The 13,193-nt window shown below is 42.2% G+C and overlaps 1 protein-coding gene across 1 annotated transcript in view; it reads left to right on the plus strand.

The window, feature by feature from the left end:
• TGS1 (trimethylguanosine synthase 1) overlaps window positions 1-13,193 on the plus strand; it is a 37,697-nt gene that overhangs the window by 448 nt on the left and 24,056 nt on the right. The window contains exons 2-7 of the mRNA XM_032610176.1: window positions 4,498-4,562; window positions 6,302-6,474; window positions 6,824-7,634; window positions 9,775-9,892; window positions 10,667-10,753; window positions 11,952-12,126. Coding sequence (XP_032466067.1) covers window positions 4,498-4,562; window positions 6,302-6,474; window positions 6,824-7,634; window positions 9,775-9,892; window positions 10,667-10,753; window positions 11,952-12,126 — 1,429 coding nt within the window. The remainder of the gene's footprint in view (window positions 1-4,497; window positions 4,563-6,301; window positions 6,475-6,823; window positions 7,635-9,774; window positions 9,893-10,666; window positions 10,754-11,951; window positions 12,127-13,193) is intronic.

The following is a 13,193-nucleotide window of genomic DNA, read 5'->3' on the forward strand; positions in this document are numbered from 1 at the left end:
CGGGCTGTTAGGAGAGAATGTGGTGGCCCGTGTTTGTCATTTTACACTCGTCAACTGAGGGGACGGTCACAAGCTGCGGGGAAGTGAAATGAAAGCGATCTGGGATGTGATAGCACAGGGCGGAGGTTTGAAGATGAGTAACGTTTCTGGTTAACATCTTTTTTTTAAACCTTAAGGTTTATTGAAGCGCAAATGCACATAAATAGAACTTCTCATTACCCGGGAGAAAAGATTTAACTATAATCACATCAGTTTTTGAGCCGTGCTTATTTTTGGAAAATACTTGTTTCGGCCACAAATTGCGCTGCGTGGCAGAGTTAGTGGGTAGGAAAGCACTGACTCAAGAATTGGATTTTAGGGATTTAAAATATATATATATATGTATATACATATATTAGGTGTGTGAGTTCCGCCACTTAATCCTTTTTTTTTTTAATCTCTGAAATGGGTATATCTACCCTAATCCTCTCACTGGCTTATTGTTAGATCCAACTTGTGGAACTGAATTTTATGTGGTACTTTTAATATAGTTTATTTAGAATTATAGAATTAAGACAGAATTTAAGTTGGAAGGAATTCTTACTATTCGCCATGTGTTTTTGTGGAGTAATCGGCAAATTAATCCGGAAAAAAAATTAAGCGCTGTATTAAATTTAATGAAAAAATATTGTCGTCTGGGGACTTCCCTGGCCGTCCAGGAGTTAGGACTCTGCGCTTCCACTGCAGGGGGTTCGATCCCCAGTCAGGGAACTAAGATCTCGCAAGACACAGGGCTCAGCCAAAAAAAAAAAAGGAACATACTGTCGTCTCTGTATTCACGCAGGCGTGTGTTCATTCAGCGAATTTTCTTTGTGCTCCGTCATGGTAGGTACTGGTTAGCACTGGGGTATCTGGCACAGCCCATCCCTACGTCCTTAGTTTACTTTCTAGCAAAGGTGATCAATATTAAGACAGCAGGTACGTAATTATTTGGTTAATTATAGTTGTAAGTACAAGATGGGAGAGAAGTGCCAGGTGCTCTTATAGCAAAAACCCAACCTTTTGCCATGGATCACAGAGATTTCTTAGAGAAAGTAGCATTTGAAAAGTGGCCCAAAAGGTGAGTGGAAATAATCCGGGATATGTTTGAGCGGGCGGAAGCATTCCCATCCAGGCAGAACTCTAAAAATCCTTGAGGGAGCAAAAGAAAGCCTGTGAAAGGGAAACAAAATGACTGGGAAAGAAAAATAGAAGATAGGGTTGGTGAGATACGCAGGGTCTAGACATGCAGGACTTTGTAGAGGACAAGTTCAGATTTGCATCTCTGAAGATGCCTCTAGTAGCAGTGATGTGCGGGCCTAGAACGAATCTTGAGTACATACCAGCCAAGGCACATCCTTAGTTCTTAGCCTGCAGCCCATTTGAGTCTTGGTGCCGTCTTCATGAAGTCTCCTTCCCAAAAAAGAAAAGGGGAGGGATTATAAGTTATAAAAAGTTGAGAAAAATACCTTACCTGTAGAAAACAATATGCAACTGGATTTCAATTAAAGCCGCTTTATTTAAAACACAATTGGGAGTTCCCTGACAGTCCAGTGGTTAGGACTCAGCACTTTCACTGCCGGCGCTGGGTTCAATCCCTGGTCGGGGAACTAAGATCGCGCAGCCAAAAACAACAACAACAAAAATAATTCAATTACCATATAAATCACCAGTTACGTTGCATTTAGTCTTTTTGAGCTAAAATGTGCATTCTTTTCATCACAGATACAGATAATTTGATACCTTTCTTAAAACATGGAAGCTCTACTTCACTTTTTTAAACTACCTTCTAAGTTCAAAATAGGTAAAGAGAAAAGAATGGCTTGGTCTTTTCCTTTAGATCAGTTACTGCTCAAATTATAACCCTTTAGAACAAAAAGATCTTGGAGATACAGTCGTAGAATTGTCACCAGTAGTCACTGAAAAGTCCTTGGGAGTGGGAGACATGCTGGAAGCTCAGAGGCTCGTGAGTATAACCCTGATTTTCTAGGTAGGGAAAAAGTCTGTTTCCAAACTCTAAGAACAATACATTTGATTGTTGGCCAACTTCAAATAGATTATTAAACTGAAAGGTCAGTCCCATGTAGCAGAAAACAGAAAGTGAGCTTTAGCATAGGTGCCAAATAACTGCTCAGTAATTAACAGATTATTTTCACACCTCCCCTCAAAGGCAGGAAATAGAACATAATATTGTAACTAATTTTTATTTTCTGAGGACATTACATTAACATACTGTCTTATGAGTTCAATAATTGGAGTAATAATTCTGTCTCATCTACACACTTAATTTTCTATACACTGTCTATATGAAGTGGACATATAATTACAGTGTTACAGGGCTGTTAAAAATAACCATTACTTCCCTGGTGGTGCAGTGGTTGGGAGTCCACCTGCCGATGCAGGGGACGCGGGTTCATGCCCCGGTCCGGGAAGATCCCACATGCCGCGGAGCAGCTGGGCCTGTGAGCCATCGCCGCTGAGCCTGTGCGTCCGGAGCCGGTGCTCCGCAACGGGAGAGGCCACAACCGTGAGAGGCCCGCGTACCGCAAAAAAATAAATAAATAAATAATAACCATTACAGGACTTCCCTGGGGGCGCAGTGGTTAAGAATCCGCCTGCCAATGCAGGGGACACGGGTTCGAGCCCTGGTCCGGGAAGATCCCACATGCCGCGGAGCAGCTAAGCCCGTGTGCCACAACTACTGAGCTTGCGCTCTAGAGCCCGTGAGCCACAACTTATGAAGCCCGCGCGCCTAGAGCCCATGCTCCGCAACAAGAGAAGCCACCGCAATGAGAAGCCCACGCACTGCAACGAAGAGTAGCCCGGTTCCTGTCTGAGCCAGCTACGTCGGAGGTTCCCAAAGAGCAGTTCAGTGTGTCCGTCACTCCTACGTTTGTCAGTTAGTGTTCTCTGTGGAGCACTTTCCCTTCTCTCCCCATTGTTTGTTCACTCCCTTATTTCTATTAACATGGACTCTGGACTGTTAATTTTTTAATGGACATATTGTTACTACCATCATTTATTTTGGTGTTCCTTTTGTCTCAGATGGCTGCTGGGAGCCCCTTGAACTGGCTCCTGAATCCTTTTGATGGGTCCCTGGCATTCCGTGAGCCCTTCCTAACCTTCCAGCACAATAATATAATTTTACAGTCTGTGCTCCAACATGGAAGTGCCATTTCTCCAAGGTGCCCTGGTTCCTTTTAGTGGAGAGCAGTGTTTAGAAACTAAGACTTGGGTTCTCGTTGTGCTCATTGCTGCTGGGTGTTCAGTGCTTCTCCACCCTGGGCGGACACAGTTAGGCAGGCTACAAGCGCATTTCACGTACATACACAAATGTGTGTGTTGAAGAATCTTGGCTGTCGTTACCCTCAGTGCATTTACTTATTTGCTCGGTGTAATCAACCTTGCAACCATATTGACCCTCTTCTCCATCTGACACCTTCATGCCCATACCCTTGGGCACTAGCGGGCACACCGTCGATGCCCTTCTGTGGCTGCCCCCGCGCCCCAGGCCTCAAGTTGCTGGGGGTCCATGGGCATGCTGCCAGAGCACATCTGCACTTCATCCCCTCCCCCGTTCACTGTCCTGCTAAGTCACCGCCTATGTTACGTTTTATAAAGTGTCAAAAGATAAATAAATGGGGGATATGAGATATATCAAGTACACAAGAATTTTGTTCTGTTGAATTTGTTGTTGCTCCCATTAGAAGAGTGGTATTAGCTATTACTCGCAGATGGCCTTGTTATGGCAGTTATGGTGGAGTTTATTACAACTTAATTTACCGGTAGGAAGATAATAGCAAAATTCCCCCCCTCCCTTTATTTTAAGTGTTCTGTTAGGTTTATTTTGCTTATGAAATTCCTATCTTAGTAAAGAAAAAATTTAGAAGTAGATACGTAAAGAAAAGTTCAACTATTCACTTTTTAAAACTCTGAGACTGAATTGTTTTATTTCGATTTATGTTTCAGTTTAATAAAATAAGAACTTAATTTCATGTTAGTCCCCAAAACAACCTTAGCTCAGACCATGAATATCTTATCTACTAGGCAGTGGATAATTTGGCCTATTTGCAAATGGACTAGGGTCTGCGTGTGGGTTTATAGAGGTGTAAGATAAATCTTTTCACGTTTATGCTCACTTTCTACAGCAAATTTAGAGAATATTTCACTGTTTGTACATCACAAGGAGGATCAGATTCTTTCCCCAGTATCCAGAACTGCCACTTAATCTTAATAAGTAGTTATCATTATAGCGTGCTTTGCATGTGATATATACTTGCTTTATGTGTGCAATCAGTCCTTATTAGAACCCTGTGAGGTATGTATTATTACCTCTGTATTACAGATGAGAAGAATGTATTGGCAGATAGCTTTTCTGTTTTTTAACCTTTTTATTGATCTATGCCGCCTTAAGCTTGTTTTTTCACTAAATTTATAGTTTAATTTTTTTCAATATTGACTGTTTAATTTGCTTCACAGAGATCGGAAATTGTGCAATTTGGGATTAAAAGGCTACTACGTTAAAGACGATGGCAACAGTTCAGGTAATACAGTATGAAGCTACATAGCCCTTGTTTTGCTAAAACTAACCATGGTACTGTACAGAGGAGAGGTGGGAGCAAAGCAAGGAAATCACTTGCCTGGCCGTGGTTTGTGCAGCTGCCTTGCTTGGGAGAGCTTTCTGGGCTGCTCGCGTGTGGCGGTTAAGCCCCGTTTCCTCAGGTCGGAGTTCCCTGGCCCTGGCTTAGGTTTTGGCTTGTTCGGGGAAGCCAGCGAGTATCAGAGCCACCCCGCGCTAACGGCCTCCTCGCTTAAATACTTCAACAGTTTTATATATAAACCATTCAGGATAAACTCCAAGTGAACAGCCACAGCCTTTTGGCTGAAGTAAAGAGGCCACAATCTGGATTAACTTTCCCAAATAACAAATAGAATTTGTTCTACGCTTTGAGCCTCACCTAGTTACCTGAAAACCATCTTGGTCTCTGTCAGACTTCCCTCTCCGGGCCCCATTTGTCCTTTCCACACAGATCTTTCATGTTTGTCCGGACACGGGGAAAACTGCGGCCCAAGGTGTAGGCTGAAATCAGCACAAGTACCGTGTCACGTTACCCCGAAGACCCCCGCCTCTCACAATGGTGGAACAAATCACTGCATCTTCACTTACACACTGGATGAAACGTTCGGTTGCATTTCAGTGTTACATTGTATGAATAAGATTTCTCTAGACCCTAGGGCCCCACCTAACATAGGAACACATGCACACCACGAGAGGAGCGCCAAGGTGAGCCGATTCATATTCCCTGCTTTGCTCTCTGCTGAGCTTTCCCAAGTTCATTCAGTGGAATCGCCTTCATTATTTAGATAGGTGTCTTTTTCCCCTCATTCTTTTAATAGAATTTGTGCACTTAAGATCTCTTTTTCTCAGTCTCCATCTTTGCAGTGGGAAGTTTCCCTGTTCTATTGCCTAAGGTCATGTAGCTGGAGTGCAGCTCAGCCCTAGTTGAGTATGCTAATATATAAAGTGTTCATCTCCCATTTTAAAATAGAGCATTTGGATGGCATTTGGCCAATTAGTGGTATGATCTACTTTTAGATACCACATTAGGATAAAGTAAAACTTGTTTTGTTATCATAAAGCAGGTTTTCTCTAAGACCTACAATCAGAGAGCTTGAAAGGATCTTCCAGTTCAGTGGATCTCAGACTTTTAGCAGCAGAACGTTTTCATTAAATGAACTTCCCCACAGAGTCCCAGGGTGTAAATCCAGTCGTGACTGAAGTACCTGTGGAGGGCCTGAAGACCTACCTCTCATCTCCCGTGTTAATAGCTCCTAAAATAACTCCACGAGTCATCATTTTAAACCCACTGATCGAGTGCAGCAGTGCTGCAGATGGGGAATGCGGAAATGTAGACATTTTCCCCGGGGCTGCCCTGCTGTGTTCCCTCGTGCGTCCTCAGTACCGTGCCCAGTACCCAGCGAGAGGAGGTGCTCCGCGGACGGAGCTGAGGGAGCAGCTGCATGGACAGCGGCCAGCAGAGCCAGACTAGGGCTTGTGCTTGGTTCTTAGTTGGCTGTTCTCTCACAAGTCCATATTCCCATCAGTTCCTTTTTCTTTCCTTTTATTCTTCTTCCCCTTAAAAACTCACATTGACACGCCTTTACTTCGTGCAAGTCATGTAATAACTTTGGGTCTCAGCTTCCTTTTCTTTAAGATGAGGGTGATGAAACCTGCGTCTAAATTTTCTCTGAAACTAAGCTAAAGTAACAGTGCTGTGTGCAGGAGAGCAAGCTGCAGAAGAGGAAGAGGGCGGTCGTTCCCAGGGCGCTGCAGAGCCACGTGACCGCAAAGACGCAGGCCCAGATGAAAGTGAACTTGATTCTGAGGCTGAACTCATGAGAAGCATGGGACTGCCACTTCAGTTTGGTAGTGTGTCTGCACATAAGAATTTTGAGGTAAGTATTAGTTTACTTTGCTTGTTTCTGTTTCTTAGTTTTCTTCATAAAATATCACGTGGAATCTTTTTATCCCAAATCTAATGCATTCATGAATCAGGGCACTTCACCTCTTCTTAAACGTACGTACATATTTATAAGTTAACGAAAACCGCAAGTTGTGATATGTCCCGTGTGTGGTTGTTCCTCCTCTTGGAAACGTAGATAGTAAGATTCACTTGTTGGTGTAACTGAAACCCAGGTTGGGGGGTTGAGGGTGTTTTGTTTAATTTAATGTCAAAATAGATTTAGATTCTACCTCTTACAGTTTCTGAAGTGTAATTTATATTCAAGTTCTTGACCTTTGTAGGTATCTATGAATACTAGAAACAAAGTTAAAAGAAAAAAGAAAAAGAAAAAGCATCAAAAGAAGTACTTGGATGAAATTAAGAGAGAATCTCGGAGACAAGAATGTGAGGAAGGTGACATTTTGGCCTCAGATGATCCATCTTCATCTGAGAATGAGAACACCAGAAGGTGTGAACTTCAAACTGAAAAAGACATCGACGGTGAGAATCTTCCTGCCGAAAATACATTACCTCCGAAGCTGGAAATTACAGAGCTCTGGGAGAAGTACTGGAAGGAATACGGAGGGCAACTGCTGTGGCAAAGCTGGCAAGAAAAGCATGCAGGTCAGACGCCGTACTCAGAGCCCTGGAACGTCCCTAATACAAAGGCAGAATGGCAGCAGCATTATAGCCAGCTGTACTGGTATTATTTGGAACAGTTTCAGTATTGGGAAGCTCAGGGTTGGACTTTTGATGCTTCACAAAGCTGTGATACAGATACTTGTGGGTCTAAAACAGAAGCTGACAACAAGAAAGACGAAAATCGCACGAAAGCAGATGAACTTTCTTCCACATCTTCATCAGTGGGTAGCGAAAGCTCTAGTTCAGGTGATAAAGATCATAATGAAATTCTTGATGGACTTAGTAATATAAGCCTGAATTCAGAGGAAGTAGGACAGAGCCGATCAGATCCCCCTGTGAGTTGTGACGGACGTCAGTGTGAAGTGAACAGCAGAAGAGAATGCCCTGCTTCGGGCCAAAGTGAACCAGGTAATGGAGGAACCAAGGAAAGCAGCTCGTCTGGGAACAGAAGCACAAGCCAGCCAGCTCAGGGTAAGATCGGCCAAGATTTATCCTGCTGAGTAATGGTTACCAAAATTAGTCTGTTTAGCAAAATAGCTAACACTAATCCTTTATGGTAGAGTTAAATAATGCCAGCTACGTTTTATGGTGTAACAGTGAAATGATCTAATCCATCTTACTTTTATGTCACAAGTTATTATCCTTTTATGTAAATAAAAAGGATATTTGCATAGGGTTCTCAAAAGTATCACTCGTTCCTCTTGCACCTTGGTGGCCAGTGAATTACAACTTGGAAATCCATTAAGAAATCTAGTTTTAGAGTGAGCTTGGAATGTCCAAGTTTCTCTGGAGCAACTAAGTTTATAGGAGACGTGCTAAAGGGTAGCTGTGAGCGTACATTTGCCGTCAGGCAAACCTGAACGGGGGTTGTGTCTGGAATTCGTTCGGGACAAGTGAAGTCTTGCTCTATAGAGAGTCTCAACAGGGCATAAGATTATTTTGTAACTGAACGGATTGATTTCAGGATTCTCATAAAATATCCAGGATAAGGAACTTGGTTGACTCCTGCCTGAGTGGTTAAGAAATAATGGTTGAGCAGACTGGTGCCACTGTCGGGACTAAAGAAAGCCAGTGAGAGGTGTGCTAGGAGAAGCTAGAGTAGGCAGCTAAGAAGGCTTCTGTGAGGAGAAGGGGACCATCAACTGGTGCGGCAGAAAAGTGGGAGAGGAGGACGTTTTTATAACCTGAACAACTCCTGAAGCCCACTGACTTGTTGTCTTGGCATCCTTGATGTTCGGTGCCGGAAAAGTCTGGTTCATAGCAACTTTCTTCTCAGCCTCATTCATATATATAAAGCAAAAGGTTTTGGCTTTTTACTTAACAAGTGGGTTTGCTTTGCTCCTCTCAGGTCACTGATCTTACTTCATCCTACAGTTAGAGAGTTACTAATGAGCTTCTCTGTCCTCTTACAATGGAGCTTACTTCAGTATGGTGTTCTCATTCCTTTCTGTTTTGCTGTTATTTTCATCCTTTTTTAATGTGGGTATTTTGTGTTAGTCTTTTGATAAGTCCTGTTCTTATTTTGACCAGAAACCTTGGAGTGTGTGTGTTGGTCGGTAAGTGTTTCCTGTCCCTCCTGTTGATCACGTCCCTTAGCTTCCTCTGTTAGACACAGTACACCTCACAGTCTCTGCCTTCGTGTTGCCTGTTTTCTCAGGCGTGTGTATAGACTGCTTCCGTTGCGTGTTCCCATAGTGAGGTGTAATTAGACGCTTCTGCAGTTGGCTCCAGTGTGACCGCCCTCGGGATCAATTTGAGAATTCCAGGCTTTCATTTGTTTTGGATCCTCCTTGAGACCAAAACGTAAGGCATACACTGCATCTCCCCATACGTACGTGTTCTACTGTTTGCGGCTGGGGTCTCCTGAAATAGCCTGTCCTTGCACACTAGAGCTCCCGCTGTCTCCAGGGTAGACCCCTCTCCACTTCTGGTCCCACCCAGCCACCTTGCTCCAGTCCGAAGGAATACGGAACACAGACACGTGCCTCAGCGGACCCACCGCAGGTTATAATCACTCTTTAAATGGTGGTGTTTGTCTTTCTGTTACTTCCATTATTACTTTAAGAGCTATATTAAAGGCAGTTAGATGTATTTGCTTCTTAATAAAGAGAAGTTATTTTTAATCAAATGTGATCATGCCATTTTTAGAGTCATTTAGATTAGAAACCCATCAAAATGTGGTAGCTAACAGCTATCACAGAGGTAACTTTGTGGATTAATTTGTATAGATTTAGACAGCTGTGAGGAAAAAGTAGTTTTATAGTTCACTTTTTTTCTTTTTTTGGCCGCACCTCAATGCTTGAGGGATCTTAATTCCCCAACCAGGGATCGAACCCGGACCACAGCAGTGAAGGCATGAAAGCGCCGAGTCTTAACCACTAGACCACCAGGGAATTCCCTGTAGTCCACTTTCTGCGTAGTTAGGTCATGGAAACTTTTAGACCTGAATAGACCGAGCTGCACTCTGCATGTAGATGCGTGGAACAGATAGATGCGGCCTAGCATACGGTTCATTGCAGGAGAGGCCCCAGCATACTTTGACTGCCTTTGCAAATGACGAGCGTTGTCAAACCAAGGGCGGAAATCACCTGCAGTACCTCTACCTCTTTAGATTCACAAGAGTCATCAGAAGCAAACACAGTCAAAGACAGCCCACGCCTCACCGGCGCTGATGGAGATGAGAGTGGCGAAGGTCCGCCTGAACGGAAGCCAGGCAGACTCAAGCGGAGGCAAGTGTCACACCGCGTCTCTGTGCAGAACGTGTCAGCAAGCTTTAGAGGCTCAGTAGCTTAGTACATAAAAGCGGGCCTCTGCCGTGTGCCTTCCGAACGGTATATGTTGCTTGTTATCTCCTCTGGTTCCTACTAGTCCCTAGAGGCAGAGACTCTGTGTGCACTGATATTCTTGGGCCCTTGTACGTTCTTGTGGGTCCTCCATAAACGTTCAGTGAGCTTAACGTAACTTGCAAGAGTTATTTCTCATCGTTTGCATTTGTTGCTGTCGCCCAGGTAGTAGGGATCACTAGAAGGTATCCCCCAAAGATGGGGATTACTGAGTTACTTATATCACAACCTTCTTAACAATATTTTCTCTTTTGTAATTTTCTTGGTTGGGTTGATGCTTCTCAAATGTTTCCCTGTTTGTTTTTAAGGAAAACCTCTAGAGATATCACCTAGGAGATTAGTTAAGGCTGCAGGTTAACTGGTGTTTTCCCGAAAGAAAATGGGGAAATTTATATTTGTTCAGGAATAGAGATACTACTTGACGTGGTTTAAGATTGAGTGCTCATTGCTGTGTCCCGGACACTGCTAGGGGATTTATCTCATTTGCAAAATCCTGATTCAAGTACTCTCCTTCCTGTCTTCCTGGGTTTGTGAACTGTGGTTGATTGTTGCGGTGGGAAGGTTGGCATGGGTTGACTGTATGTACCTTTTAATACTTGCCTGAACTGGTGGGCTCTGGAGATAATGACTTATCACTGTTGGCTTTGTTTATTTGTTTAGCCATGAACTGGACATCGATGAAAACCCAGATTCAGACTTTGATGTCGACGGTTCCCTTCTAGGATTCAAGCATGGCTCAGGACAAAAGTAATTTTCCATAAATGCCGTTGTCTTCCAGAAATCGTAACCACTTCAGCTATCCTAAAGCTCTCTGATATTCAGATAGCGAAAAATGGTGATGTATTTCATAACATTTGAGGTGTTACAATTAAAACACAACCTCTCTTGCTAGTAAGAATTGTAGAGCTATCACTGTACATTTGATATATTCACATGTATTAGCTCAGTTGCACTTCATAGCAATCCAATGTTTTTATTCTACAAAATTGTAATCATTTCTGTGTACTTTAGCCACATAGTCATTTAAGGCTAGAGTTCATACAAGTTAATAATATAAAGGGTTTTCCTGATAACTGCCACATTTAAATCCCTGGCAGAATTTATTTCTACCCACATGTAATTTTATTGAGAAATTACTTAGGTAGCTCTTGCTGGTATATACTCATAGAGCTTTATTCTGTTACCTGGGATTTAACTATTCTTCTATTTTAGAGCACCCAATTTCACTTAAAAGAGAAGGATAAGATACACTTTTTATAAAGAAGTTTATAATATAGGTAGAAGATAACAACTGACATTTACAACCAAACTGTTCAGAGTTTGTTTATATGTGCTAAATTATATATTACACTGTTGGTCCCTAATAGTCCGTAAGAGAGGCAATTAGTGAGGCTTAATAGAGTCAGCGAAGGCTTCATAGCAGACATCTATCTTTTAGGACTGGAAAAATTCAGATGGTTAGATCAGCAGGTTCTCTAATTAGGTTTGCTTCTTAGGTTAGTTCATATTGATTTAAGAATCCAGTGGCCACTTTTAAGACAATTTGAACATATCCAGATACGTGTTAAAAGAGCTTTGGCATCACCTCACTGTGAGAAAAAATTATATTTCCCCAACATGCATTGGGGTTATAGTTTCCAGCTGTTTTTTTTTTTTTATTACATTTTACAATGTAATTTCTCCTTTCTGTTATCTGTAAGATATGTTGATATTCCCATCTTTGGTGTTTCACATTTACTTGGGAATTAACGTACAAGCTAGACCTTAAAAAGTCCTCTGCATTTTTCACTTTATTTCATAATTTCCATAATTTAAAAAAATGAAATTAAAATAGTGGCTGCTAATAGGAAAATAGTGAAAAGTGTTCGTTTTCTTCTCCTTTCATATAAGGAAGCAGATTCATAGACCCTAAGGTTTGAGTCCACTTCTTTTGCTTTGGTCCCAGATATGGTGGGATTTCAAATTTCAGTCACCGGAGGGTCAGGTATCTGCACAAGGATGTGAAGTACAAGTCAAAGTACTTGGACATGAGAAGACAAATTGATATGAAACACAAACACATCTTCTTCACTGAGGAGCCAGGAAAGACTCTTCTCAAGAAAAGCAAAACTTTGAGAAAGGTATGTATAAGCTTTGCTTTATATTTACAAATCGAGTCTCATTTTTGTGACCTCTGACTCCTTAAAGTTTCTGTTTGCAAACAGGAACCCTGTTTCTACCCAGATATAAAGGCACCTAAAATTCTTCTCCATTTGCTTCCTAAAGGCTTATACTGTGTGAACTACATTCGAAGAAAGGGTAATTGGGGCTGATATGAGGGGGGGATGTTTTGAAAGCTACACAGGAGTAGTGTATGGAACAATAAATAGGTAGAATCGCCTTGTGTGTAGTAACAGCTCGTCTGTTTCAGGCTAAGGAGGATCCTGGAAGTCCAGTTTCTGATGCAGCGTTTATTGAAAGGCTTAATCTTGAGGTCATCTAGAGTTGATCGATCAGACTTTGCACTAACAAGTTCATCCAAATGGCATGAGCCTCAAGGCTAATTTAGTGATTCACATTGTTAACTGGAGTATTTATATCCCCTCTCTTAGACTTTGTTGTACCTGCCTTCTGTGTACCTGGAAAACAAAATAATTAGAATTGCTTTTATTCGGTTTGATGAGTGATCCTTTTTCATTATAGGAAAAAAGCCCCATCCAGTGAGCAGAATTTTCTATCTGTCACCTCTCCAGCAGCTCTATAGAGCAATGGAACAAAATCTCAGGTCCCGTGATGACTTTGTTTTACCCTTAGGGTACGTTATCCTTCCTTAACGTCACCGTTTTTCCAAAACATGCTACAAATTTATAGCTGGTTTTATTTTTATTATATTTCAGATTGGTGGTTACTGGTCATATTTTAATATTTTAGTGGACCTGGTTATATCTGGAACAAATTTCCCAGTATCAGTTCAGTCAGTCCGACGGGCCTTTTTATAACGTGTTGGATGTGATAATTCCCATACATTCATGTGTAGCTGAAGAGCAGAAACATAACTGCCACGTAATTGCCGAGGAAGAAAGTTAACGTGACTGTTGTGTTCTTAGGCGTCCCATTGACATACAGGCACAGTCCCCTCAAAGGAAGATTCTGAGCCGTGGTCCATGTCCATCTTCTGTTACTCTTGTCCTCACTTCCCGACTCTTAG

The sequence above is a fragment of the Phocoena sinus genome, chromosome 17 (genome assembly GCF_008692025.1).
Source record: "Phocoena sinus isolate mPhoSin1 chromosome 17, mPhoSin1.pri, whole genome shotgun sequence".
NCBI classification, from domain to species: domain Eukaryota; kingdom Metazoa; phylum Chordata; class Mammalia; order Artiodactyla; family Phocoenidae; genus Phocoena; species Phocoena sinus.